Source organism: Dasypus novemcinctus, chromosome 8 (genome assembly GCF_030445035.2).
Source record: "Dasypus novemcinctus isolate mDasNov1 chromosome 8, mDasNov1.1.hap2, whole genome shotgun sequence".
NCBI lineage: Eukaryota > Metazoa > Chordata > Mammalia > Cingulata > Dasypodidae > Dasypus > Dasypus novemcinctus.
In genome coordinates, this window is record NC_080680.1 from 109,295,275 (window position 1) to 109,323,031 (window position 27,757).

The 27,757-nt window shown below is 38.0% G+C and overlaps 1 protein-coding gene across 4 annotated transcripts in view; it reads left to right on the forward strand.

Moving 5' to 3' along the window:
• Positions 1-27,757, forward strand: part of ECPAS (Ecm29 proteasome adaptor and scaffold) — a 134,739-nt gene that overhangs the window by 42,856 nt on the left and 64,126 nt on the right. For all 4 annotated transcript variants that reach the window (XM_058302545.2, XM_004458505.4, XM_058302544.2 and 1 more), the window contains 6 exons: positions 7,635-7,751; positions 9,751-9,869; positions 11,642-11,791; positions 14,319-14,487; positions 23,392-23,531; positions 26,775-26,856. In XM_058302545.2, the coding sequence (XP_058158528.1) occupies positions 7,635-7,751; positions 9,751-9,869; positions 11,642-11,791; positions 14,319-14,487; positions 23,392-23,531; positions 26,775-26,856 (777 nt within the window). The remainder of the gene's footprint in view (positions 1-7,634; positions 7,752-9,750; positions 9,870-11,641; positions 11,792-14,318; positions 14,488-23,391; positions 23,532-26,774; positions 26,857-27,757) is intronic.

The window sequence follows — 27,757 nt, forward strand, 5'->3', positions numbered from 1 at the left end:
AAGGCAGCTGTGGGAAGCAGTTGGGGTGGAGGCCAAGAGTAGAGACCAGCAGAGCAAACAGTGTTTTCAGTAGTTTTTATTCATTTACTCATTTTAGGATTTAATTTTTTTTCTTTTTTGGTAATATAGATATAACACAAAATTTCCCATTTTAACCTTTTTAAAGTATACAATGCAGTGGTATAAATTAATTCACAGTCAGCTACCATCACTACCATCCATTACCAAATACCTCAGGACTTTTATGTTTCTTTGTGTTTTATCTTTCTGTAGCAAATCATCTATCTCTAACCATCTATTTCTATTATACTATACTATTGTTCTTAATAATCCATTATAGTTCTCCTAATTGGAGAAGTTCCATTTTTGTTCCCAATTTTATTATTACCACTGTATTAGTCAGCCAAAGGGGTGCTGATGTGAAATACCAGAAATCTGTTGGCTTTTATAAAGGGTATTTGGGGTAGAAGCTTACAGTTATCAGGCCATAAAACATAAGTTACTTCCATCACCAAAGTCTGTTGTCACGTGTTAGAGCAAGATGGCTGCCAGCATCTACCAGGGTTCAGGCTTCCTGGGTTCCTCTCTTCCTAGGGCTTGTTCCTCTCCGAGCTCAGGTGCTTTGCTCCTCTTTGTGCTTACTTCCCAAACTCCAGCTCAGAACTTCTAACTCTGTCCTTTGCCATGTCTTTTCTCTGAGTCTCCACCCGTGGGCAGGGATGCAATGTCCTACTGCTGTGGCCCAATCAAAGCCTTAATCATTATTTAATCACGTAAACTGCTGAATCCAGTATAATCTAATATGCCCAGATGAGTTCACAGACATATCCAATATCTGTTTTTGGAGTTCATAAATAATGCCAAACTGCTATAACCATCAAAGGTGTTTTAGTCTTATTATGTTTCATTTTATAGGAAAACTGGCTTTTAGATGAATTTTCCTTCAACGTATTTTTTCTATTTGTATTGCAATTCTCTTTTTGTTTTCCTTTGATCTGATTTCTAGTTTAAGATTAAAAAAAAAGATTTATTTCTCTCCCCTCCCCCCCCCCCACCTCGGTTGTCTGTTCTCTGTGTCTATGTGCTGTGTTGTCTTTGTCCGTTTCTGTTGTTGTCAGTGGCACGGGAATCTGTGTTTGTTTTTGCTGCGTCATCTTGTTTTGTCAGCTCTCCATGTGTGCGGCACCATTCCTGGGCAGGCTGCACTTTCTTTCGTGCTGGGTGGCTCACCTTACAGGGTGCACTTCTTGCGTGTGGGGTTCCCCTATGTGGGGGGCACCCCTGTGTGGCAGGGCACTCCTTGCCCGCATCAGTACTGTGCTTGGGCCAGCTCCACATGGGTCAAGGAGGCCCGGGGTTTAAACCGTGGACCTTCCATGTGGTAGATGGACGCCCTAACCACTGGACCAAGTCTGCCGCCCTAGTTTAAGATTTTTGTTTATAGAATAGTCTAGTAATGGTTACTGCGTGTCAAGAAAAATGCTAAACATTTAAATCTGCACAAGATTATTTGAGGTAGGTATTATCCCCATTTTACAGATGAAGCTGAGACTTGCAATGATTGAATAACTTGTTTAAGGTCAGAGGACAAGGAGTTGAGGCAGGATTTGAACTCAGTGTTCTAAGACTTCAAAATGTATTCTTGACCACTAAGTTTAAATGCTTAGTTCCTTAAGTGTAACTATTTTAAATGCACAAATCCAAAAATGATCTCAGTTATGATTTTCTCTTTGATTACTATTTTGGTTATACTCTATTGATAAGCAGTGTTTGGTTATTTTATTTTTGATGTAATTATTAGTTTGCAAGAATATTGTTTTTAGTTTCAAAATATTCAATGTAAAATTTGCCTTGTCTTAATTGCATTCTCATCTGTAACTGTAGACTGTAAATGTTATAGAATATTTTTTGATACTTGGCATAAGAACTCTTCATGAAATAAAAAGGATAATTTATGTTTATGTAATATAGAACTTAGTATGTACTAAGGCCACTCAGTAGCATTATATATTTATTTCTGGAGAACCTGTAATCTAATCCTACTGTAAAATTTTTTTTTTTTAGAGGTATATTGGGGCTTGAACCTGGGACCTAATACATGGGAAGCAGGCGCTCAAGAACTGAGCTGCTTCCTCTTCTCATCCTATTGTGACTTGATGGTAGTGAGTTACAATTCTGTACTACTGTTACATATTTCTTCTGATTGTCCTTGTATTTTTTTTTTTAAGATTTATTTTTTATTTATCCCCTCCCCCCAGTTGTCTGCTCTCTGTGTCCATTTGCTGTGTGTTCTTCTGTGACCATTTCTATCCTTAGCAGCAGCACAGGGAATCTGTGTGTCTTTTTGTTGCATCATCTTGTTGTGTCAGCTCTCTGTGTGTGCGGTGCCATTCTTGGACAGGCTGTACCTTCTTTTGTGCTGGGCGGCTTTCCCTACAGGGCACACTCCTCGCGCGTGGGGCTCCCCTACACGGGGGACACCCCTGCACTCCTTGCATGCGTTAGCACTTCTCATGGGCCAGCTCCACATGGGTCAAGGAGGCCCAGCGTTTGAACAGTGGACCTCCCATGTGGTAGGCGGACGCCCTATCCATTGGGCCAAGTCTGCTTCCCCTTGTGTTTTTAATAGCTTTGGTTTTATGCATCTTGATGCAAAAGTTTAACATCTTGTCTTCATTAGTAATTTTAGTATATTATTTTTTATCTATTTATTTAAATCTCATTTAATAGTTTTCTCCAACGCCTGCTTCATCTAAAATTAGTATTGTAATCAATGTTCTTCTATTTAACTCCCGCCCCCCTTTGTTGTTGTTTGTGCTCGCTGTATACTCTGTGCACATTCACTGTGTTCTTTTTGTGTCTGCTTGGCTTTTTTTTTTTTTTTTTTATTAATTTATTCCCCCGCGCTTTGTGGCTTGCTTGCTATCTCCTCTCTGTGTCCATTCGCTGTGTGTTCTTCTGTGTTTTTTGCTTGTCTCCCTTTGTTGCATCATCTTGCTGTGCCAGCTCTTCATGGCGTGGCACATGGGCTGTCAGCTTTCCGTGGCACATGGGCCAGCTTGCCTTCATAAGGAGGCCCTGGGACGTGTACCATATGGTAGATGGAAGCCCAATCGATTGAGCCACAGCTGCCTCCCTGCTTGGCTTTTTTTCTTTTTCTTGTTCTCTTTTTGGGAGGCACTGGGAACTGATCCTGCGACCTCTGGTGTGGGAGAGAGACGCTCAATTGCTTGAGCCACGTCATCTCCCTGTGTCTGCTGTGTCTGTCACTGTCTCTCCGTTGTGTTTCCCTTTGTTGTGTCATATTGTTGTGCCAGCTCTCTGCGGGCACAGGCCAGCTTGCTTTCACAAGGAGGCCACCGGAATTGAATGTAGGGCCTTCCATGTGGTGGGCAGGAGCCCAGATGCTTGAGCCATACCATTTCCCCTTCTATTTAATTTTGATTGACAAATTTTTGCCCCAACCTAAAATTTTAACTATGTTTACTTTCGTTGCATCTCTCTCTCTCTCTCTCGCTCTTTTTTTTTTTTTAACAAATCGATTTTATTGATACATATTAATAAAGGATAAATCCATCCAAAGTGTACAGTCATTGGTATTTGGTATAATTACGTAGTTGTGCATAAATCACTTCAGTCATTATTACAGCATTTTCATTCCAATAATGATAATAAAAAAACAAAACAAAAAACCTCTTTGCCTCCCAGTTTCTTTATGCTTCCTCTGCTGGGTACATCTGCTATTCTGTTTCTATCTCTCTAGTTTATTTGTATTTATATTTTATAAAAACTGTCTTATATATGTTATATTACCCATATTCATATTTCCCATGAGGTTTCACTATGTTATACAGTCCCATGTTACATTTTTTAGCTTTCCTTCTAGTAATATGTGTTCTTAGTTTTTCCCTTTCAATCACTGTCATACCCATTTAATAGCTCTGCTAGTCACAGACACCATGATGTCCTGTTTCCATTTCCATTCATTTTTTTTTCAATTTTCAATAACTCATAGTGTATTTATAAAATGAAAGCCCTCATCAAAATACATTTTTCACTGGGAAAAATAAATAAGATAAATGGATCTACTCAAAGCAAAAATTAACTTTGGTAGATTTTAGTGTGGTACACAGTTCCATTCATTTCTAAAGATTCACAAACAATTTTTTTACCACTTCTGCACAGATTAACCCTCAGCTTTCCATTTTCTGGTCTCATTCTATTTTCTGGGACCTATACTCTAATGATTAACTCGAAGAGTTTACATAATATATTTAATTTATAATAGTGTAATCATGTAGTATTTGTCCTTTTGTGTCTGGCTTGCTTCACTCAACATAAGATTTTCCAGGTTCATCCATATTGTCATATACTTCATGATTTCATTTCTTATAGCTGCATAATATTCCATTGTGTGTATATACCACAGTTTGTTTATCCATTCATTGGTTGATGGACACCTGGGTTGTTTCCAGCTCTTGGCAATTGTGAATAATGCCGCTGTGAACATCCGTATGCAGATATCTGTTTGTGTCACTGCTCTCGGTTCCTCTGGGCGTATACCCAGTAGTGCTATTGCCAAGTTACGTGGAAAATCTGTATTCAACTTCTTTAGGAACTGTCAAACAGTCCTCCACAGTTCCTGTACCATTCTACATTCCCACCAACAGTGAAGAAGCATTCCTAACTCTCCACATCCTCTTCAACACTTGTAGTTTTGTCTTTTTTCATATTGGCCATTCTAATAGACGTGAAATGATAAAGCAGTCTACTCTTGGGTTTTAGTCTGTATAATTGAGATGGCACATATTTCAAAGTTTGGATTTTAGGGTATTTACATCAATTGTTATGATTATTAATCAGTTTCATAACTTAGTCTGTTCTCTTTTTTTTTTTTTTTTTTTTTTAAAGATTTATTTATTTATTTTAAATTCCCCCTCCCCCTCCCCTGGTTGTCTGTTCTTGGTGTCTATTTGCTGCGTCTTGTTTCTTTGTCCGCTTCTGTTGTCGTCAGTGGCACGGGAAGTGTGGGCGGTGCCATTCCTGGGCAGGCTGCACTTTCTTTTCACGCTGGGCGGCTTTCCTCACGGGCGCACTCCTTGCGCGTGGGGCTCCCCCACGCGGGGGACACCCTTGCGTGGCACGGCACTCCTTGCGCGCATCAGCACTGCGCATGGCCAGCTCCACACGGGTCAAGGAGGCCCGGGGTTTGAACCGCGGACCTCCCATATGGTAGACGGATGCCCTAACCACTGGGCCAAAGTCCATTTCCCTGTTCTCTTTTTAAACATTTTTTATTTAGGACATGGTAATCTAGATTCTATTTTAGTATAATATTATTGAATTGAGTTTATTAATATTCTTAACATTACAATCACTAATTTGTATCTATATAAACGTTTTTACTCAGTTACTGGCAGATAAATTATTTTATCTTCTTTAAATTTCTTTCCTCTCTCTCTACCCTTCTGTTTCTTACTTCTTTAGGAAGCACCAAGGATGTAACAGTATTTTTGAATGGATGGTCTGTGAAGGTTTTGAATTGGCTGTTACAGTTCTAAGCAGTATCTCACCCTCTTAGTTTTTTTTACTTCCTTTTGTTCTGTTACTTCCTCCCCATTCCTAACTGTCAGCCCAAGTATTTGTCATTAGAAGTATATGTATTAAAGCACTTATCCAGAACTCAACTCCTTTTCTGTTTCTTAAGCCAAAGAATTCTGGATAAAATACCACTACTTCTTATATATTCTACTGTATATATGCTGTATGTAGGTTTTTGGGAAGTTTGCAGATTTGAAAAAGTAGTTTTGGAGGTTGTTCCCTAGAATTTTTCTTTGCTCTCCTTTTCATATCCTTAAGAATGCTAAGACTTAGATTTATTGGTGAATTTTTCTAACCTTTTTACAAAACTTTTGAAGGTAATGTATTAAAATGTTTTTATTTTTGAATCATAAAAGACAGGTGATTTTTCTTTTAACCTTTTTGAAGTCTATGGAATATTACGCTGTTATTGCAAAGAAAGGTTTGGTTTATATTGTTTATATGAACATTAAACTGATAACATCTGTGTCTTCAAGAGGCTGTGAATGGACAAGGAAAAGGATAATTATGATTTTCCCTTTGATTTATGTACTTAGAACATAGAAACTGCTTGATAAATGTCACCTATTTTATTGTTATTCATTTAACAAACTTTGATTATGGAGGTGTTTTCTTTCTCAAACTTACCTATTTCACTGTTGCTCTTGTTTCCTTTGAACTTTTGCTGTCAGTTTTCCTGAACATCTCTATAGCTTTTCTTAATGCTTGTTCTGCGGCTAGAGCTCAAATTCTGGAAATGTTGGAAGATAGTGTAGGTCTGCCCTACGGAATAAATATCTTAAACTCATTTACCCTCTTGGGTAAAGCTTTCTAAAAGTCTTATTTTCCAGTACTCAGTTTCTTTCCTCTCCTTTCTTAACATATAATCTCACCTGTTATAGTAAGATTGAAGCCATTTGACATAAGCAGCTGTACTTTCCTTTCCATCCACAGGAATTGTTGGACTTGTCAACCATCAACCTCTTCCATCTGCCCTCTTTTCCCACTTAAAGGAGAAGCAGCTTGTTACTTCTTAAAATTCTTAAGTAATTATCAGATAATCTTCAGAATAATGTAGAAATTTCTCACTGTTCTCACTTTCATAATCTGGACCCTTCTTTCATCTCTTACCACTTGGTTCTTGGGCAGATGTTTTCTTTTACCCTCAGTACCTTCTTACAGTTGACTCTGCTTGGAAATTCATTTGGTCTTTAGGATTTAGCAGCCCTTTGACTTCCTTCATGAAATCTTTCTTGATCTGGCAGTTACTTTCTCTTTGGGAAACCCATGGTATCTTGCACACTTCTCTTTTTTGGTATGTTGCAGTCATTTGTTCACAGGTCTTTCAGGGACTGTGCCTCACTGAAGCCTGGCCCATTTGGATCTCAACTTTGATTAACTGAAGGACATCGCAAAAGTAAATTTACTAGTAAAATCTTGGTGCATGGATTTTTGGGATAGCTTTTTGGAACAAGACTTGATTTTTAAAATTTATTTATTTTCTTGCTTCCCCTCTTCCCACCCTGCTGTTTTTGCTGTCTGTGTCCATTCGCTATGTTATCTTTTGTTATCTATTTCTCTTTTTGTCTTTTCTCATTTTTTTCTCTTCTAGGATTCACTGGGATTCGATCCTGGGGACCCCTGATGTGTAGAGAGGTTCCCTTTCAATTGTGCCACCTCAGTTCCTGGTTTCTGCTGTGCTTCATCTTGACTCTCCCCTTCGTCTTTCTTTTGTTGCGTCATCAACTTGCTGCATGATTCACTTGTGTGGGCACTGGCTCACCATGCAGGCACTTACGTGGGCACGCTTTCTCTTCTTCTTTTTCACCAGGAGGCCCCAGGAATTGAACCTGGGTCCTCCCATATGGTAGGCGGAAGCCCTACCACTTGAACCACGTCTGCTTTCCAAGACTTGATATTATATACTCCCTTTCTGAGATGACAAATTTGTATCCTTTAAAAGAAAGTAGCTATATTCATTAAAATAATATCAGAAATGAGTTTTTTTAAAGATATGATTAATTAACTTGGATTCCTATCTGTCTGTATTATAGGTAATGGAACTATTGGTCCATCTGAATAAGCGTATAAAAAGTCGTCCCAAAATACAGCTCCCTGTAGAGACACTGTTGGTTCAGTACCAGGATCCTGCTGCTGTTTCCTTTGTCACAGTGAGTGTTGTCTGAATTATTTTCTGACTTTCAATATTTTTTATTTAATATAGATGTTGTCAATATAATGGCAAGCTTAGAATTTCACCTTAGACTGCTGATAAATGAAAAAAAGAAAAAAAAGATGTTTTTCTTTTAAATCATGCACTATTTTCCCACTGAATACTGGCCCAGAGGAAATAGTTCATTAAAGGAAATGGAAAGAATCGAGTGCACTGGAAAGAGAAGTGTTGGTGAAATTACTTGTCAGATATGTTGATGTACAGAAGAATGATTTGATGCTCAGTAAAAGTTTATATGGGAAGGAAGTAGATGTGTCTCAAGCATTTGTGTGCCCACCTATCACATGGGAAGTCCCAGATTTGGTTCACGGTGCTTCCTAAAAGGAAGACAAGTAGATACAGAGACCACACAATGAACAGATACAGAGAGCAGACAGTGATGCAAACATTGGGGTGGGGTAAATAAATAAATCTTAAAAAAAAAAAAAAGTTTCTATGGCAGCAATCTGAGTAGGGAGGAGGGCTCTGCAGCATAGGCATGAATAAAAAATAATGGAAGGGAAACGGACTTTGGCCCAGTGGTTAGGGCGTCCGTCTACCACATGGGAGGTCCGCGGTTCAAGCCCCCGGGCCTCCTTGACCCGTGTGGAGCTGGCCCATGCGCAGTGCTGATGCGCGCAAGGAGTGCCGCGCCCCGCAGGGGTGTCCCCGGCGTAGGGGAGCCCCACGTGCAAGAAGTGCACCCATAAGGAGAGCCGCCCAGCCCAAAGGAGGGAGCAGCCTGCCAAGGAATGGCGCCGCCCACACTTCCTGTGCCGCTGATGACAACAGAAGCGGACAAAGAAACAAGACGCAGCAAAAAGACACAGAAAACAGACAACCGGGGGAGGGGAGGGGAATAAAATAAATAAAAAAATAAATCTAAAGGAAAAAAAAAAAAAAGATAATGGAAGAAAATGGCAAGAAGAGAAATGAGGGTTTGAAAATTTAAAAAAAACCCAACTTTTGTGTTTCTGATATGTGAATTCAGAAAGTATCCTTTTTAAAAGTGGAGTAAATAGAGGCTGGTAAGAAATAGTGCCACTAAAGATTTTAGATCAAATTCTTGTCTTCCTGAAAACTAAATGTGAAGAATTTTAATGCTGTATCAGGTTCTTTGCTGATCCTTGTAGTTTCTAGCATTGAGGCAGCTCTATTAGGTCATATCTAACACCTGGAGTCACAAACTTTTGGGGCCGCCTGCTGGTCCAGCATCCTGTCTGTGCTGCAGGTAGAAGTGCAGCTCCATTACAGATATTCCTTGCTTTAAGCAAATAGAGATATTATATGCTAATAAAACTTTGCAAATAAAGTGTACTTAAAGGAATAATTTAATGAAGACTAAAGTGAAGAATCTTTTAGAAAAGCAAGTCATATCTTTATTTTTATGTGTAAATCCAGATATGTGTTAATGGGTTTGTTCAAATTGCAATATTCTTCTGAATAGTGGTGATACAAACACCCACTGTACTCCAGTTCCCTTGATTCATTATCCATTGACAGGTTATTGGAGTGAGGAACCTCAGAATGTTGCATTATAGTAAGGTTGTTTCAATATACTGCAGTTGGGATTGGCAGCATACAATTTGCTAAATTTTCTCCTAATTTGTAAGGGTTAATGCAGTACATTGGGAGATCTGATGCTAATGTGTAATGTGTAGGGTTTGAAAGATCAAATAATTACTTTTTTCTTCTCAGTGATAAGTAATTGCACATAATTGCTTTAGGTTAGGCCATTCTGTCTCATATGAAGCCCTTTTGAGCAAGCATTTGAAATGTGGGACTGGTATTCTTCCTTGAGATACAGCTGGTCAAACTATAATAAACATGTGGAGAGAGGATGATTCTTATTTGCAATTTCTTTGTTATAACCATAAGTACTTAAGTTATAAACATTTTTTTTCATTGAAATCAGAGTATTTCCTTTACACTCACTTGTTTTTCTCTTATCACATTAGAATTTTACTATAATTTATGTTAAGATGGGCTATCCTCGCCTACCAGTGGAAAAACAATGTGAACTGGCCCCTACGCTTCTCACTGCCATGGAAGGAAAGCCTCAGCCACAGCAGGATAGGTATGGCTCCCTCAATTATCTTGTTTTTCTACCTGCAAGAGCCAGCAACTACCTTTCAAACATAGTTCTGCCTGTTGGGTTTCACTTGGGCAAGGGTGAAGGCTTGAGCCTTGACAAATAATTGAATTTCCTGTGGTTCTTCAAGGTTACTATTTTGTTAATACTATTCTAAAATTTCTCAGTGTTAACATAATGAAACATTTGCAGAACCAACAACAGTTTTCTCAATCTAAAGTAATTTTCCTTGTCAATTATTTTGAGGCAACTAATTTTATGTGATTGCATAAATTAGAGTTACAAAATGCATTTCATAAAAACATTTCTGTCTTAGAGGATATAAAGTTTCAGAGCAGCTTTTCTCAAGTAACAAAGCAGGGAAGCAGATTTGGCTCAACTGATAGAGCATCTGCCTACCACATGGGAGGTCCAGGGTTCAAACCCAGGGCCTCCTGACCCATGTGGTGAGCTGGCCCTCATGCAGTGCTGATGTGCTCAAGGAGTGCCCTGCAATGCGGGGGCACCCCTGCGTAGGGGAGCCCCATGTGCAAGGGGTGCGTCCTGTAAGGAGAACCACCCTGCATGAGAAAAGCCAGCCTGCTCAGGTATGGTTCTGCACACACGGAGAGCTGATGCAGCAAGATGACACAACAAAAAGAGACACAGGTTCCTGGTGCCGCTGACAAGAATCCAAGCGGACACAGAAGAACACACAGAGAATGAACACAGACAGTAGACAACAGGGGGTGGAGGAAAGGGGAGAGAAATAAATTAAAAAAAAAATCTTTAAGAAAAAAAAAAGAAAGCACTTCTTTGTATTAATATGGGAATTGGAGAGGTGAAAAAGTTGAGATAACGCATCCTTTGTGTCTAATGTGAGAACCATTACAGAGTGCAGAAACTGTAGGAAAACTGGAATGAAATGTTTATAGAGTATATTTGTTTTTATTTTATTTTTAACTTATTTAGTTTATTTATATTTAAAGAGGTACCAGAATTGAACGCAGGACCTTATACATGAGAAGCAGGTTCTCATCCACTGAGCTACATCTGCTCCCCAATGAGAGTTTGGTTTTTTTGTTTTTTAGTTTGTCTGTTTTTAGAAGGTTGCAGGGATTGAACCTGGGACCTCTTACATGGGAAGCAGGTGCTCAACCACTTGAGCTACATCTGCTCCCCAGCATATTTGTTTTTAAAAGAAGGCTATACTGTAGATGTTCACAAATAAAATGAACAAACAACAAACACTGAAGTAATTTTCATGTGTCTTAAGAATATCAGAAGGTGCATTGCAAGAAGAAATTACTGAAGCTGTTTATATGAATTTTATACAGATGTTTAAATATTGTATTCAAAATATTGACATGATTGATTTTTAATTTCTTTAGCTGTTGAATAACTTCATTTTAATTAACCGTGTGGAAAAGAAAAGGTTAACTAAAAGAACTTGTTAAAAATTGAATTTTACCTAAGATTAAATCTAAAAATCTCTTATGATAATTTAAGGTATTATCATTGAGACCTTATTATGTACTTCTTTTTTCTGGTATTTTTAGAAGTGAGCCAGATTGGTTAAATGCTAATCAGTATACTCAGCTTTCAGTAAGAACGAAATCTGGTCTAGTCCCTAGATTAGGGATTTAATTAGATGTTTGAAAATGGATGGCCCTTGCTATAACTGTCAGTTTTTATTGTATGATTTTTGCTTTGTCTGTTATTTGTATGTATAAAAACTTATTTTTAAGTAGTTGCAATAAATGTAATTATTTTTTCAGCTTAATGCATCTTTTAATACCAACCCTTTTTCACATGAAATACCCTGTTGAATCATCAAAATCAGCTTCTCCCTTTAATCTTGCTGAGAAACCAAAGACTGTGCAGCTGCTTTTGGACTTCATGCTAGATGTCCTTCTAATGCCTTATGGGTAAGTTAAGAATACAAACAGAAAAGCAGCCTTGTTTTTGATTTGCTTTTACATTATGGTGCTAAGTACTGTTTTAACGATTCAGCTTTCTCTTGGAAGTGGATGAATCTCTTAATCTTTTGCTGAATTTCCAGCCTTTTGCCCTGATGCAGAGTTGCTGTTGTGATTTCAGACCCAACCTGTCCAAGCTAAAACCAGTCTTTCTCCATAAAAGTAGTTCCTCCTCTTTAATTACTATCAGTGCTGTGATGATTCTACTCACCATCTAGAAGTACAATTATAAATTGTCTTCAGCTTTTATCTTCTTGTCTCAGATATTATCAGATTAAATTCCCACACCGTTGTTGATGCATCCTGGAACAATTCCCACTGCTGTCATCTAGTTTTGGCTCTTTTCAACTGATGTCATGATTTCTTTCTCACTGACTTTTCTTCAAACCTCTCTATGTTGTACATAAGAGTTTTCAGTTTTTTAAAACACAGATCTTAAAAAGTCATACGGTAAATCCTTAGACTGTCATGCATTTTATGCACTCTTAGAGGTCCCTGAATTTTTATTTTTTAAGAGAATGCAGTCCTCTCTGTTTAGAATGTTTCTTTATCAAAGAAAGAGAAAGAAACAAAACAAAACCTTGGAAAAAAGCCTCTCAAACTAGCTTAGATTCACCTTTGTCTCTGCTATGAATTTCTTGCTCTAGATTTAAGAGCACTATTTATTTTCCATTTATTCTAACACCAAATGACATATGTATTTATTACCACTTTGTGTTTCTATCGCATTGTTGACATCTTTCCTTTTAGATTGTGAGCCCTTTGTAGTCAAGAGCTGTTTTATCTAGCTTTGATTGTTGGCATAGTGCCCAGATTGTGATCTGTTTTCAGCCTGCTTATTTCTAGCCTGTCCTGTTACCAAACTGATTTTCCTAAAATGCTACTTTCGTCATACTTCTTCCCTGTGCAAAAAAATGTAACGTGCAGTATAAACTTGGCATTTGGGGCTCTCTCCCACCTGTCTGTCAGTGCTAACACCCAGGAGTTCATGCTGTATGGTTTCTTTCCTCTCCAGTTTGCTCTTCTTATTCTCCCTCTAGGAGGGTTGCTTTATTGTCTGGCCCAGACATTCCGTGTTCACTCTCACCTCTTCTGTCTTATCATTTATTTCTTTGTGATTGATTTCTGTGTAGTTTGATAACATGATGTCAAATACTGTTACTTGTGTTGTTATTCTCTCAACTTGCTTCTCATGGCAAAGATTCAATCTCATACATCCTTGTATTCCTGTCTTGTGCTGAAGATGATGTTTTGGACAATGTTAGATGTTCATTAATTTTTCATTGTGTTAATGCCACTACTAGTCTTTCTTTAACTTAGAAATAAATGAAAGTTTCCTTTTGTACTTGTTAAATCAGGGGGCATCCAGAATTGGCAGGTGATGATGGCTTTGGGAAATAAACTTTGAATCCAAATTTACCTTAAAGTACATACTATCCCCAAACTTCCTCACATTTTTCTTACCAATGAGAACTTGCCTCATGTATATAAAAATATTAAAGTGATTCCTTAATGGTTATTATCTATTTTCAATAGGCGAACTTAAATGTATCTGGCATATAAGTAATATGGACTAATTTATTATGCCATCAGGCTCTAAGTGCTTTTGTTTTTGTTTTAATTTTAATTATAGTGGATATTTTATTTTAATAAACAGTGTGATAATAGAATTCATCAATCTAGAATTTTTGATTGTGAAGAGACTTGTCTGAAAATTTATATCAAAATTTTCATTTCATAGGTGAGGAATATCAGTTTAATTGGCTTAAAATGAATTTACTGGAACTCTTCTAATCAGTAGAGCCAAAAATGAAATAAGGTGATAAATAAGCAGGTGCAGAGGAGTTTGAATATAAAATGAAAAAAGAAAACACACAAAAGTGAATGCTTAGTTTGTATGACTTTACGTCTTTGGGCCCTTTTGATTTTTTTCCCTTCAATTTTGGGGCATGGTGTGCTTGTGTGGTAGGTGGTTTGGAGATTTCAGTGGATTTTCTGTAGTAATTGTAGGGGTATAAGGAGTTCAAGGACAACTGAAGGTTAATTGCATCTTAATAAAGATGGAAATAATTGTTTTGTATATAGAACAATAGTTTTTTTTCTTCTCCCTACATCAGTACTCCTTACTCTGTATTTGTTAACTGAAAACTCAAAATTGTGGTGAGTCTGTGGTGGCTTGTAGAACAATATTTTATGGATTGAATATGAACCCTGTTCACCCCCATCGCTGGTAGATGTTGTAGTTGACTTGTTAATTAAGTTGAGCAATGTGATACCCATGGCTAATTTATTAAAGATTAAATGCCTTCTTTAAATACCTTTAAAATATTTCTTTGTGATGAAATTTTAATTTCACTTGTTTATTTTCTAGAAAAATACTGTGGGAGGAAAGTATTACATAATTGAATGTTGTACATAATGCATGTAATATGTGTGCATTTTTTGTAGAGGGCTTCAAGTTTTATTTCTTTTCCAGATATGTGTTGAATGAATCCCAAAGTCGCCAGAACTCATCTTCAGCACAGGGTTCATCTTCAAATAGTGGTGGAGGTTCTGGAATCCCACAGCCTCCTCCAGGAATGAGCTTTTATGCAGCTAAACGAGTTATTGGTGACAACCCATGGACACCCGAACAGTTGGAACAGGTATCACAAGCTGCTTGCTCATTATGGAAATTAATCCTGTACACTTGCCCCTGTGTAGTCTGTGAAAGCATGTATATGTCATTCCAGTACGTTCAGGTTCTCTAATGGATTATGTTTGAAAGGAGCAGTTGATGTAATATGTTCTCTTTATCATATGTTATTTGTTAATGCCCTTGGGAAAGGGAGGGAAGGAAATGCTCTTTAGTTTTTCTAATATTCCTTACATGTTTCAAATATAAAATAGAGCCCCCTTATACATGGAGCCTATTTTAACTTTAGTTTTGTTTTTTTTTAACATTTTAAAAAATAATTGAAGTATATCACTCATCCATAAATATACATAAATACTAAGAATTGTAAAGTTATGAACTTACAATACAAACATACATCTTGCATCTGTACCATCAGCCACAATTCTCATCCACCTCTGGGTTTATTGTGTTATTCAGTCCCTAGATTATTTTCTAGCTTTCTGTCAATTGGCATTTACGTCACTAGACTACTACTTTTAGCTACATTCCCATTTATAAACCAGCTGTAACTCACTATAATGTGTTACCATCAACTCTATACATTTCCACACTTTTACAGTAAGGTCAATTAAAACTTCTGTATACACTAAGCATTAGTAGTCCACAGATACCTTGCATTGTTGTGAAACATTTTAATGATTAAATGTTAGAATATTACTACTAACTAAAACATTTTAAACTAATGATTAAATGTTAGAATACTACTACTAACCGAAGTACCTTACATTTGGTGTATTTTCCCCCCACACTACCCTATTATTATTGTTACTGTTGTTGTTATTATATAACATAAACAGTAAGCATATAGTAAAAGTTGTGAACTTAAAAAGCAAACATGTCTAATATCATACAGGGGTCCCATATACCAACCCACCACCAACACCTTGCATTGTTGTGAGACATTTGTTACAAATTATCAAAATCTCAACTACTAACTGGGAAGTGGATGTGGCTCAAGTGATTGAGTTCCCCCATACCACATGGGTGATCCCCGGTTTGGTTCTTTGTGGCTCCTAAAGAAGACAGCAAGCTGGCGCGATGGGAAAGTGTGGCAAGCTGATGTAACAAGGGACATGAGAAGAAAGACATAATGAGAGACAACAATAAAGCAGCGAGCAGAGGTTCCTGGTGCCTCCTAAAGAGGATGAGTAAGACAGCGAGCTGACATGATGGGCAGGCACGGCAAATTGACACAACAAGGTGACGCAGCAAGAGACACAAGAAGAAAAATACAATGAGAGACACAACAAAGCAGGAAATGGAGGTGGCTTAAGCAATTAGGTGCCTCCTTCCTATATTGGAGGTCCTGGGTTCAGTTGTGAGTGTCTCCTAAAGAAAAGAGGAAGGTGAACAGACATAGCAAGTACAAACAATGAGGGGGTGGGGAGAAAAAAAAGACATAAAACAAATCAAAAAAAAAAAACCTTACTACTAACTATAATTCTTATATTACATTTGGTGTATTCTTTCCCTCAACCTACCCTATTATTATTTTTTAAATATATTTTTATGACAGAAGTTGTAAACTTTCGAAAAAATCATGCACACATGCAGAATTCTCATACAACACACCGCACTGTGGTAGAACATTTGTTACAGATTATGAGATAATATCATCAGATTATTACCAGGCCCATAATGTACATTTGGCACAGTTTTTCCATACTGCCATATTATCAGCACAGTACCTCTTTGGCATAGATGCATGAATATTACATTATTGGTGTTGACCGCAGTCCATAGGTCATTCCAGTTGTCTTTTTCCTATGCTTCTCCACATTCCTACCACCCCGCAATTGTGATGTACATCTCCTGTGGCTCACAGAGGATTCTCTTGCATCTGTACCATCAACCACAATTCTCATCCACCTCTGGGTTTATTGTGTTATTCAGTCCTAGATTATGCTCTAGCTTTCTGTCAATTGGCATTTACATCCCTAGACTACCATTTTTAGCTACATTCCCATTTATAAACCAGCTGTAACTCACTATAATGTGTTACCATCAACTCTATACATTTCCACACTTTTACAGTAAGGTCAAGTAAAACTTCTGTATACACTAAGCATTAGTAGTCCATCTCAGTCCTCCTTTTATCTCCTTTAAGAATCTACTACCTACTACCAGGTCTTGAAGATATTTTTCTACATTTTCTTCTAGCAGCTTTATGGTTCTTGCTTTTATATTTAGGTTTTTGGTCCCTTTTGAGTTAAATTTTGTATGAGGTGTGATATGGGGGTCCTCTTTCCTTCTTTTGGATATGGATATCCAGTTCTCTCAGCACCATTTGTAGAATGGACTGTTCTGCCCAAACTGGGTTGGACAGGCTTGTCAAAAATCACTTGATCCTAGATGTGAAGGTCTGTTTCTGAGCATCAGTTCGGTTGCCTTGGTCTATGTGTTTCTTTTTATGCCAGTACCATGCTAAATATTTTTTACCACTGTAGCTAAGTAATATTTAAAGCCCAGAAGTGAGAGTCCTACAACTTTGCTTTTCCTTTTTTAGATGTTTCTGGCTATTCAGGACCCCTTATCATTCTAAATAATTTTGAGAGATGTGCTTTCCATTTATTTAAAAAATGCTGGTGGAATTTTTATCAGATTGTATTGAATCTATGTGAATTTGAGTAGAATTGATGTCTTAATGATATTTAATCTTCCAATCTGTGACTATGGAATGGAATGTTCTTCCAGTTATTTAGGTCTTTTTGAGAATTTCTTTTAACAGTGAGTTGTAGTTTTCTGAATACAAATGCTTTACATCATTGGTTAAGTTTATTTCTAAATATTTGAGTTTTATCTGTCATATTTTATTTTTGCTACTCTTGACACTTTGTTACTTTTACTAATATAATCTTACATTTCTAGACTCTCTTCCAAGCCTCTCTCCTTCTCCTGTCTTCTTTTCTGGCTGTAGCACACCCTTTAGTATTTTCTATAAAGCTGGTCTCTTGGTTCCAAACTCTTTCAGTTTCTGTTTAGCTGTGAATAGTCTAAACTTACCCTCATTTTTGAAAGACAATTTGCCGTTTATAAGATTCTTGGCTGAAAGTTTTTCTCTTGCAGTGTTTTAAATATATCAGACCACTGTCTTCTTGCCTCCATGGTTTCTGGTGAGAAATTGGCACTTAATCTTATTGGGTATCCCTTATATGTTATGCATTGCTTTTCTCTTGCTGCTCTCAGAATTCTCTGTCTTTGGCATTTGACATTCTGATGAGTAAGTGTCTCGGAGTTGGTCTATTCAGATTTATTTGGATGGGAGTACGTTGTGCTTCTTGGACATGGATATCTATGTCCTTCAATAGGGCTGGGAAATTTTCTACCATTATTTCTTCAAATATTTGTTCTGCCCCTTTTCCCTTCTCTTCTCCTTCTGGGACACCCATGAGTGTGTGCACATCTCTTGCTGTCATTTAGTTCCCTGAGACCTTGTCAATTTTTTCCATTCTTCATCTGTTCTTTTGTATGTTTGCTTTCTGAGACCATTTCTTCAGGATCACTAATCCTTTCTTCTGCCGCCTCAAATCTGCTATTATATGATTCCAGTGTATTTTTAATTTCATTTATTGTGCCTTTCATTCTATAAGATCTCCTGTTTCTTTATATAGGCTTTCAAATTCTTTGTGCTCATCCAATGTCTTTTTTTTTTAAAAGATTTCTTTATTTCTTTCCCCTCCCCGCCTCCCCAGTTGTCTGCTCTATTTGCTTTGTGTTCTTCTTTGTCCACTTGTATTCTTGTCAGCGGCACTGGGAATCTTTGTCTCTTTTTGTTGCATCATCTTGCTGCATCACCTCTCCGTGTATGTGGTGCCACTCCTGGGCAGGCTGCACTTTTTTCACACTAGGCAGCTCTCCTTACGGGGCGCACTCCTTGTGCATGGGGCTCCCCTACGTGGGGGACACCCCTGCATGGCATGGCACTTCTTGCTCACATTAGCACTGCGCATGGGCCAGCTCATCACACAGGTCAGGAGGCCCTGGGTTTGAACCATGGACCTCCCATGTGATAGGCGGATGCTCTATCCGTTGAGCCAAATCCATTTCCTCATTGAATTTATTCAGGAGATTTGTTTGAACACCTATGATTTGTTGTCTCAGACATAAAGGAGTTATCTTTTTCCTTTAACTGGACCATATCTTCCAGTTTCTTGGTGTGGATTATAATTTTTTGTTGGTGTCTTGGCATCTGGTTTACTAGATGTATTTATTCTGAGTGTACTTTCTCTTTAGTTTAGGGCTTTCTTGCCCTTTCTCCCTTGTTGGTTGTGTAGTAGGAGCCACAGATGTAGTTGGTGTTGCAAGCTGTGGAGGGTCAAGCTGCCCTCATTGCCCCAGGGACCAATGAAGCTTCTCCCAGCTTTCTCCTTTGCCCGGGATAGCAAGAGAGCCACAGCCGTATGTAGTAATGCAAGTTGTGCAGGCCTAGACTGTAGTTGCCCAGAGACTGATGAAGCTTCGCTCTGTTATCTCCCCTGTCTGGGGTGGGGATGCAGGTGTGGACAGCAATCTATGCCTTGAGGGTCCAAAATGACCACAGTTGGCTCTGATACACTTCCGATTATTCAGTCTGCTTGCTGAATGTAACTAACTGCAGTTACCCAGAGAGGCTGGTGCAGGGCCCTGTCAGAGGTGGGGCTGAAGCCTAAGCTAGGGCTGCAGGCTGATCTGGGTGAAAGAAGCCAGTCCTTACCGTCAGTGTGATTTTTGGTCAGCCCTACTTCCCCTCATGCTGGGGACGGAGTTAAAATGGTGGTTACCGGCCTCTTTCCGACTTGGACAGGTTCAAACTTTAGCTGCTCTTGGGGCTATACTTTAGGCAGCCTAATTTACTCATCAGTACCTAAAATCTGTGGCCAGCCTTTTCTTCCTTCCTTGTTTTTGGGAAATGGCACTTCCAGTTCCAGCCACAGAATAGCTCCTGAGGCAGCTTGCGCCACCAGAGTAGGATGATCACTGGCCTCCCCAGCGTGGCCTGTATTGTCTTGGAAAGGCTGGTGCAGGTTCCCCCAGCTTCCTCCCTGCTGGAGGTGGATCTGGGGCTTAGGCTAGAGTTGCAATCTGATCAGGATGGAAAGAAGCCGATCCCTACCAGCTGTGATTTTCAGCCTGTCCCTTTTCCCTCTTGCCAGGGCTGGAGTTAAGATGGCAGCTACCAGCCTCTTTCTGACTTGGACAGGTTCTAACTGTAGCTGTTCTTAGCATATACTTTAGCCCACTGAATTCACTAATCAGTAGCTTAAGTTGATGCCCAACTGTCTCTTCCTCACCTGTTTTTGGGAAGTGGAGCTTCCAGTTCCAGCTATGGAATAGATTCTGAGGTGGCTTGTGATGCCAGTGGAGGATGGGCACCAGCTTCTGTGGCGTGGAATGCTCTACTTATGAGTCTTCTCTGCAGATGGGCAGTTTTCACCTTCCATTCTTTCGAGTATGTTGCAGGATGTTCTTCTGGTCCCTTGGAGCTCCCAAACAGGTGCTTTAGATAGCTCTGGGCGATTACTAACTTCCCTGTAGCCCGATGCAGCTCTTGGGGCTCCTTACTCTGCCGCCATCTTGCTGGTTGACTCTTTAGTTTTTAATTACAGGTTTAGTCATCATCTAACTCCTTTGATACAGTTAGAATACTATTTGTCTTACATTATCCAGCTCTTTAGGACTGTACTGTTCGTAGAGTGAGGATTCCCTTTAATTCAGAAATGACAGTTTGGGAGAAAAGCATGACTCGCTGTTATATTTCTTCCTGGGAATTAAAAAATTTGTGTTAAGAAATTTATTCTGGTTTAATTCGACACAGATGTTCTCTGAGCAGCTTTTAAAAATGGCTGGCACTCTGCAATGCAGGTGCCTCACTTTCATCACACACTGCAGGGGAGAGCAGGTGAGATTAGTATGTAATTATTTTAAAATTTGAGCCATATAGGTTAGTATTCCAAGCCTTCCTTCATTTCTCGATGGCAGTCTAAATGATTTGATCCTTTTCTTTCTGGGGCTGTAAGTGACCACTGATAAAAACACTGTTTCGAAGGAAAAGAGGCAAGTGGAGAATTCTTGCCCCTAACCACTTTGCATACTGATTTGTTCAGTGAGGATTATAATTGGTTAGATTTACTTCTTCATGTTTTATATTTATTTCCCCTCCATAAACCTTTATGTAAGTAAGAAAGGTGAATAGTAACGGAAGCCATTCTTTGTTGGGTATGTGATGGATGCAGCAGGCACTCTGTTGAGTGCTGTGCTTACATTCTCTCAGTGAGCCTTGCAACAACCCAGTGAGGTCTGGACGTTGTTGGTCTCATTTTGTGAGAAGAATTGGAGTTTGGAGAGATAAAGTAAGTTCCCCAAGGTCTCATGCTCAGTACTAGGCTTTGAACCTTTTTATCTGATGGCTGAAGCTATATGAATGATGCTGGAGGATAATTATTAACATTATCATAATCTGTTGGTCATAATTTGCTCATTTCAGAGAGCCTCTGTATGCCTTTTGTCAGTTTGATAATCTAGTACTGAAACGAATGGTTTCAAGGATGAGTGCTCACTTTCCCTAATTTTTAAATTTCTTTTGTTTTATATTGTTTCCTCCAAATAAAATGGCTTCCTCCTCTAATTATAAAGTTAATGATAATGTAGAAAATGTAAGTAATACAGAGCAGTATAAAGAGAAACTAAAAATTACCTGGAGTCCTACCACTTAGGTAGTTTGCCACACATCCACAGCTTGCTTTCGCTCTGCATTTGTGCATGTACACAAATATAATTTTATGTAATACATTTTTACATTAATTATATGCATTGCTTTTATTTATTTATTTATTTAAAGATTTATTTTATTTTGTATTTTTCTCCCCTTCTCCTCCATCCCGGTTGTCTGCTCTCTGTGTCCATTTGCTGTGTGTTCTTCTGTGTCCACTTGCATTCTTGTCAGCAGCATTGGGAATCTATGTCTCCTTTTGTTGCATCATCTTGCTGCATCAGCTCTCTGTGTGTGCTGTGCCACTCCTGGGCAGGTTGTGCTTTTTTTTTGTGTGGTATGGCTCTCCATGCAGGGCGCACTTCTTGCACATGGGGCTCCCCTATGCGGGGGACACCCCTGTGTGGCATGACACTCTTTGTGCACATCAGCACTGTGCGTGGGCCAGCTCACCACACAGGTCAGGAGGCCCTGGGTTTGAACCCTCTCATATGACCTCTCATATCTATCAGTTGAGCCAAATCTGCTTCCCTATTCTATGCCTTACTTTTAGTTTAATTTTTTCACTTAACCATAGATTTAAAAATAATATTATCCCTTTTAAGTCTCTATAAAATTTAATTATTTATAAAGCACACAATATTTTCTAGCCAGTCTCCTTTTGATGGACATTTTTATAATTTTCATTTTTTTACATATATTTTAACATATATCTGTGCATGTGGCTTTCACAACTGCCCTTTTTATGGATTAGTAAATGTTTGAGTATTTTCTATTGTAGCTGTCATTACCAGTAAGTTATGTTAAGCTGAGGGAGGGGAGGCAAGCATTTTTATCATATTTGTATACATTTTGTAATCACATCCTTTCTCATTTAACAGTTATAAACCATCAAGTCTTAATTCATATACGTAAGAATTATTGTCTGACTTATTTCTTTGCAACTGGTTTTTTAGGCTGAATATAAAGATTTAATTTTCAGAACATAATTTATATCCTAAATAAAGTTATCTGTAGTGAAATTCATAGCTCATTCACATTGCATGAAGTTCTAAGTAGAATCTATCTTTAGTCTGTTTTTCATTTTGACCAGTAAACTAGATTGAATATAGTTTAATTAGAATTTCACTTGCATTGACAAGAGTGTATTTGAAATCATATTCCTTGTTTGTTGTACGTGAGAATGTAGAGGTTAAGGATTAGTGTAACAATAGGGTGAAACTCCATGTTGTATGCATTGATTAGTTCTTTTCTTTTTTAAAGATTTATTTTTTAAATTTAATCCCCCCCCCCCCCCCCCCCGGTTGTCTGTTCTTTGTGTCAATTCCCTGTGTGTTCTTCTGTGGCTGCTTCTGTTTTTGTCAGCGGCCCAAGAATCTGTCTCTTTCTGTTGAGTCATCTTGCTGTGTCAGCTCTCCGTGTGTGCGGCGCCACTCCTGGGCAAGCTGGACTTTCTTTTGCGCTGGGCGGCTCTCCTTATGGGGCGTGCTCCTTGCGCGTGGGGCTCCCCTACGTGGGGACACCCCTGCGTGGCAGGACATTCCTTGTGTGCATCAGCACTGTGCGTGGGCCAGCTCACCACACAGGTCAGGAGGCCCTGGGTTTGAACCGCAGACCTCCCATGTGGTGGGCAGACGCTCTATCCGTTGAGCCAAGTCTGCTTCCCTGATTAGTTCTTTTTGAGTTGTCATAAAAATCCCTGGATAATGTAGCATTTTGTATCATCTGTGTATCTTTAAAAAATAAAAAAAATCTATTAAACAAGGGAACATCCATGGAGCACTTTATTTCAAAGCTACCATCCCATTACCTGGACGCCCCAAACATGAACCAGTTCAAAGGCTTCGATCACCTGGAGAGGCTATGCACCCTGAATGTGCAGGCTATGCAACATAATGGTCTTGGTGTCACAGAGTCTTGGGTTTGAATTCTGGCTTCATCACTTGTTAATGATGTGTCTTAGCCTCATTTGATACCTATCTCATAGATTGTGAGGGTTAAGTAAAAGCATGACTATATATGGTTTAGTACAGTCCCTGGCACGTCATACACCTAAATTTGAGCTGCTTCTGTTAGGACTATTAATTCTTGTTTTGTGATTACACTTATTTGTTTAACAGTACATTTGCTTGGTTTTCTTTGTTTCCCTGACTACAATTTCTTCTTCCCTTCATTTATCTACAGTGCAAGTTGGGTATAGTGAAATTCATAGAGGCTGAACAGGTGCCTGAACTAGAAGCTGTTCTCCACCTGGTGATTGCTTCTAGTGACACACGCCACAGTGTGGCAACAGCAGCGGACCTGGAATTGAAAAGCAAGCAAAGGTAAGTACTTCTTTCTTCAGTTTTCAAAATTGGAAGAGGCTAGATTTCTAAAAGGTTATTCAGTGCATATTTATTTTTTTAGGACTTTGTATAAACAGACATTCAATTTATAAGATTATGAAATCTACCCAGGAAACTAAAAATATATACAGTTTGATAAAGAGCAGAATTTTGTATAAGACAAAGAAGAAAAGCTGTTTGGAGACCCAATTTAATCCTGGAATGGATTAGGAATATTATTGCAAGAAATGAGATATTTGGCTAGGTAAATAAACTTAAAGAACTGATTTTAAGAAAAATATCAAAACACAGAAGTCATTTACTTTTCATCCTTCCTCTCTCAAATAATTTGAAATTATTTTTATTAAATATTCATTTATTATGGTTAATACCTTTGAAACAAAATCAGATTCATGAAAAAAGATATTGAATAGATCCTAATTTATACAGGAGGAAATACAAATAGAATGAGAATATTCGGAATAATAAATCAAACCAGTGCAAAACAAAACAAAGATATACCAATTTGTATTTGGTAAACAAAATTGTATAACAGTTGAGTCTATTTAAGTTTCTGTGGAAACTGCTTTTCTCCTATCCTGCCGATTGGCATTGTTAGTTGAAATAACTTTTAGAAAGCATTTTGCAGTTAGTAAAGAATCATAAAAATATTTTACCCTTTTATCTAAATCTTCTGAGTGTTTATTCTAAAGAAATAATTCAAAAGAAGACAAAAGGTTTCTTAGAAAAATGTTACAGGTTTGTTCATTACATATGATTATCTGTAATCATAAAGAAATGGAAACATTCAATTTTCCATAGTAGGGAAATAGTTAAGTAAATTACTGTGTGTACTGTTATGGAATATACCTTTCAAAACTGTTATAAAAATAATATAGCAACATGTAAATTGCTCCCAATGTACTAAGTGAATAAAGCCAATAAAGATGGTATATGTTCTGATTGTAGATTTAAAAAATGACCCAAAGCCTAAAGAAGAACACAGAAAAATGAAGTCACTTGGTTAAAAAAATAGGATTGTAGGGTAGTTCTTCATTTGAATTTATTTTAATGTTTTTTACTTGAATTTATTTTAATGTTTCTAATCATGTAATAATGTGCTAGAAGACAGGGATTGTGGATAAGGTAATAAAACTTTGCAAAGGTTACATATGTTATAATTTCCCCTATTTCGGAAAGCCAATGCAAGTAGGTGTAACAGAAGAAAGACATTAACTTCACTGTGTCTTAATTTGCTTGTCGAAAATGAAACAACCCATATGTGGTTGTGGGTCAGGGCTTCCCTACTAGAGGGCGTGTGAGGCGGCACCGAGGAGGAGGAGGAGGGCGTTGGTCTTGGAGCGAACTCTGGTGGTGCCTGTTGCTGATTGTGTGAGTCTGGGAGGCTCACTGACCCTCCCCAGGCCTTAGGCTCTTACAGTAAGAGTTGGAGTGGATTATATTTAGCGTTGCTCCCAACTCTGAATTTCCTTCATGCTACTTGTACCTGAATTTTTCTGGTATCCCTTTGAAGGAATTTGCTTTGGAAGTGTCAGATTCTTCCTTTAAAACCTCTTGTGTTTGAATTGGCTTCATTCTATAAACCATACAGTGGATTTGGTTGTTGCTTCTAGTGACACAGGTTACAGTGTAACAATGGTGAATTACAATCTATCTTTAGTTTGTATTTCATTTCAGCCAGTCAGCTGGATTGAATATAGTGCAAATGTAGCACTTAATATTTTAATTAGTTTTGGTTTTTCCCATTAAAAATAAGTGTTTGTATTTTTCCATTAAAATAATATTAAGTAATTAAGAGATAAAAAGAGGATTGAGAAAGATATGGAGATATTATTTCATTTTGTCAAAGAAAAATTCCCTAAGTTTCTCTTTAAGTGATGCATCTGTTTGTTGATTTATTTCTTTATCTACCTACCTGTCCTACTAATCCACCTATTTTACATACCTAGGAGAAATGTGTTGAAAAAGATACACTAAATTTAGTGGTTGTCCTGTTGAGGAGGAATAGAGAGGGGTGGGATGCAGATTAACAGAAATTTTATGCCATGTTACTCGTTTCTGAATTATTTACAACAAATATGTACTAATAAATCCAAAAGTAGAGAAATGGTAGAAGAATAAAAATTACTCTTATTAGTGAACTACTATTGGACTTTTAGCTTATTTGTTTAAAGTTTGTGTGCACACATTTTGTAAAATAATCTCTAACCTTGAGATATTTATAGAGGGAAAACAGTGCTGGAACTCGAATCAGTTGGTAGCAATTAGCTGAGGAAAGATGTAGATGAATAATAACAGAATGGAATTATAGAACGTGTTTGGGGATAGCCAGATTCTGGATATCCAAAGAAGTGTCAGATTGATAAGCTGTGGAAACAAGACATGAATGAGAATAGCAGCCAAAGTAGCATGATAAATTGTGTATGCACAGATATATCATGGCTGGGAAGCTCGACTGATGTCAAAAGGCAGAGAAGAAAGTATGTAAAACTGCACCACTGGAGTGAAGAATGGGATTGTGTCATCGTTATGTTAATAGGATGCCGGAGCTGGGCCTTCTGCAAAGGATGGGAGCCAAATACCAGTCATGTTATATCTGAATTCACCTTATTGTAGAGCCCAAGTGGGAGTCAGCCTGTGACTAATAGCAACATGACTGCTGTAGAATTAGGTGCCACAAGTGGAGGCGAGTGCTGATAGATACAGAAGGGTAGGGGAAGGGTGTGCCAGAATTATGATACAGTGCTGAAGAAATGGGGATGGATTGTAAACTTCCAGGGTTGTAGCGTTAATGGATAAGATTTGTTTTTATCACTCTCCTTTATCTCCCTATTTTCAAGTGTTTAGAACAGAAGAGATTGGTGCCTCGTAATTGTGCCCTGCCTCAGGACTCTTGGTCCAGTTGTAGTAGTTCCCTGGCATTGGCTCTGGGATCCCATATTTTTGCAGCCTTATTTTCTTGTGTGGTTCTATATGGGGCCGTTATTACATTGATCTGTTGAATCAAGGTGGTGGGATAAGTGATATATATTTTTTTCAGTTTAAAAATGAACTTTGATAGTTGATCCCTTTCCGTGTGTTCTATGCTGTTGGCTGTCTCTTTCAATGGTGAGATTCTGACATTTTTCTTTGATAATAAAATATTGGGGCTGTGCGTTTTTTAAATCATTGAAGTGGGAGGAAAAATATAATTTTAACAAGCTGTGTTGAAACCTTCTGTAGCTTAATTGACTGGAATAATCCTGCCATCATTAATAAGATGTACAAGGTATACCTTGGAGATATACCACTGAAGACAAAAGAGGTAGGTTGTTTTTGGTTTATTTTCTCACATCATCACCAAAACTATTGTGTTGACATGAATTGTATACATTCATACATTTTTTTCCTTTGTTGTTTTGATTTAATCTGAATCTACACTATAGGAAATACTAATTTTAAACCATGTAAGTCTAGATCGATAAAATCTCCAGGTAAATTACTTTACCTGATTGAGTGTTTTCAATTCAGGTGCTTAAATAATGATGATACCTTGTTTATATTAGGGAACAACAGTCCTGCTGCTGGAACTACTCAACTCTGTTGTTATAACATGAAGGCAGCCATGGACAATCATAACAGAAAGAGTGTGGCTGTGTTCCAGTAAAACTTACAGACACTGAAATTTGAATTTTGTATAATTTTCATGTGTCATGAAATAAACAGTTTTTCTTTTAAAAATTATCTAAAAATGTGAAAACTACTCTTTAACCCACAGGTTTTAAAAAAATCATGTGGTGGGCCACATTTGACCCACAGGTTGTAGTTTGCTGACCCCTGGTCTAGACTCTAAACAATAGGTGGGTTATTCTGGAAGCTTGAAGTCAGATGTTTGCTTAACAACGTAAGTTCTCTTTGTGCACTGTGTTTAAAAGTATTCCACATCCAAATCCAGATACACAAGACTTGCTTTTTAAACCATAAATAGTTGTTTTAAAGTCATATCAGCTCCCATCAGAGTGAATTGATTCCAGAAAGAGCGATGAATTGGGATGGCAACCCCTGGACTCTAGTGGCTGCATGTGAATGAGTATAGGAGAGGTTTGCTTAATCTCAGAACTTTTCTGAGTGTCATGATGTTAGTAGAAAATGGAGTTGGATTAGATAAGTGGTTCTCAAAATGTGGTCCATGGATCCCTGTATGATCACAGAGACCCATTTAGAGG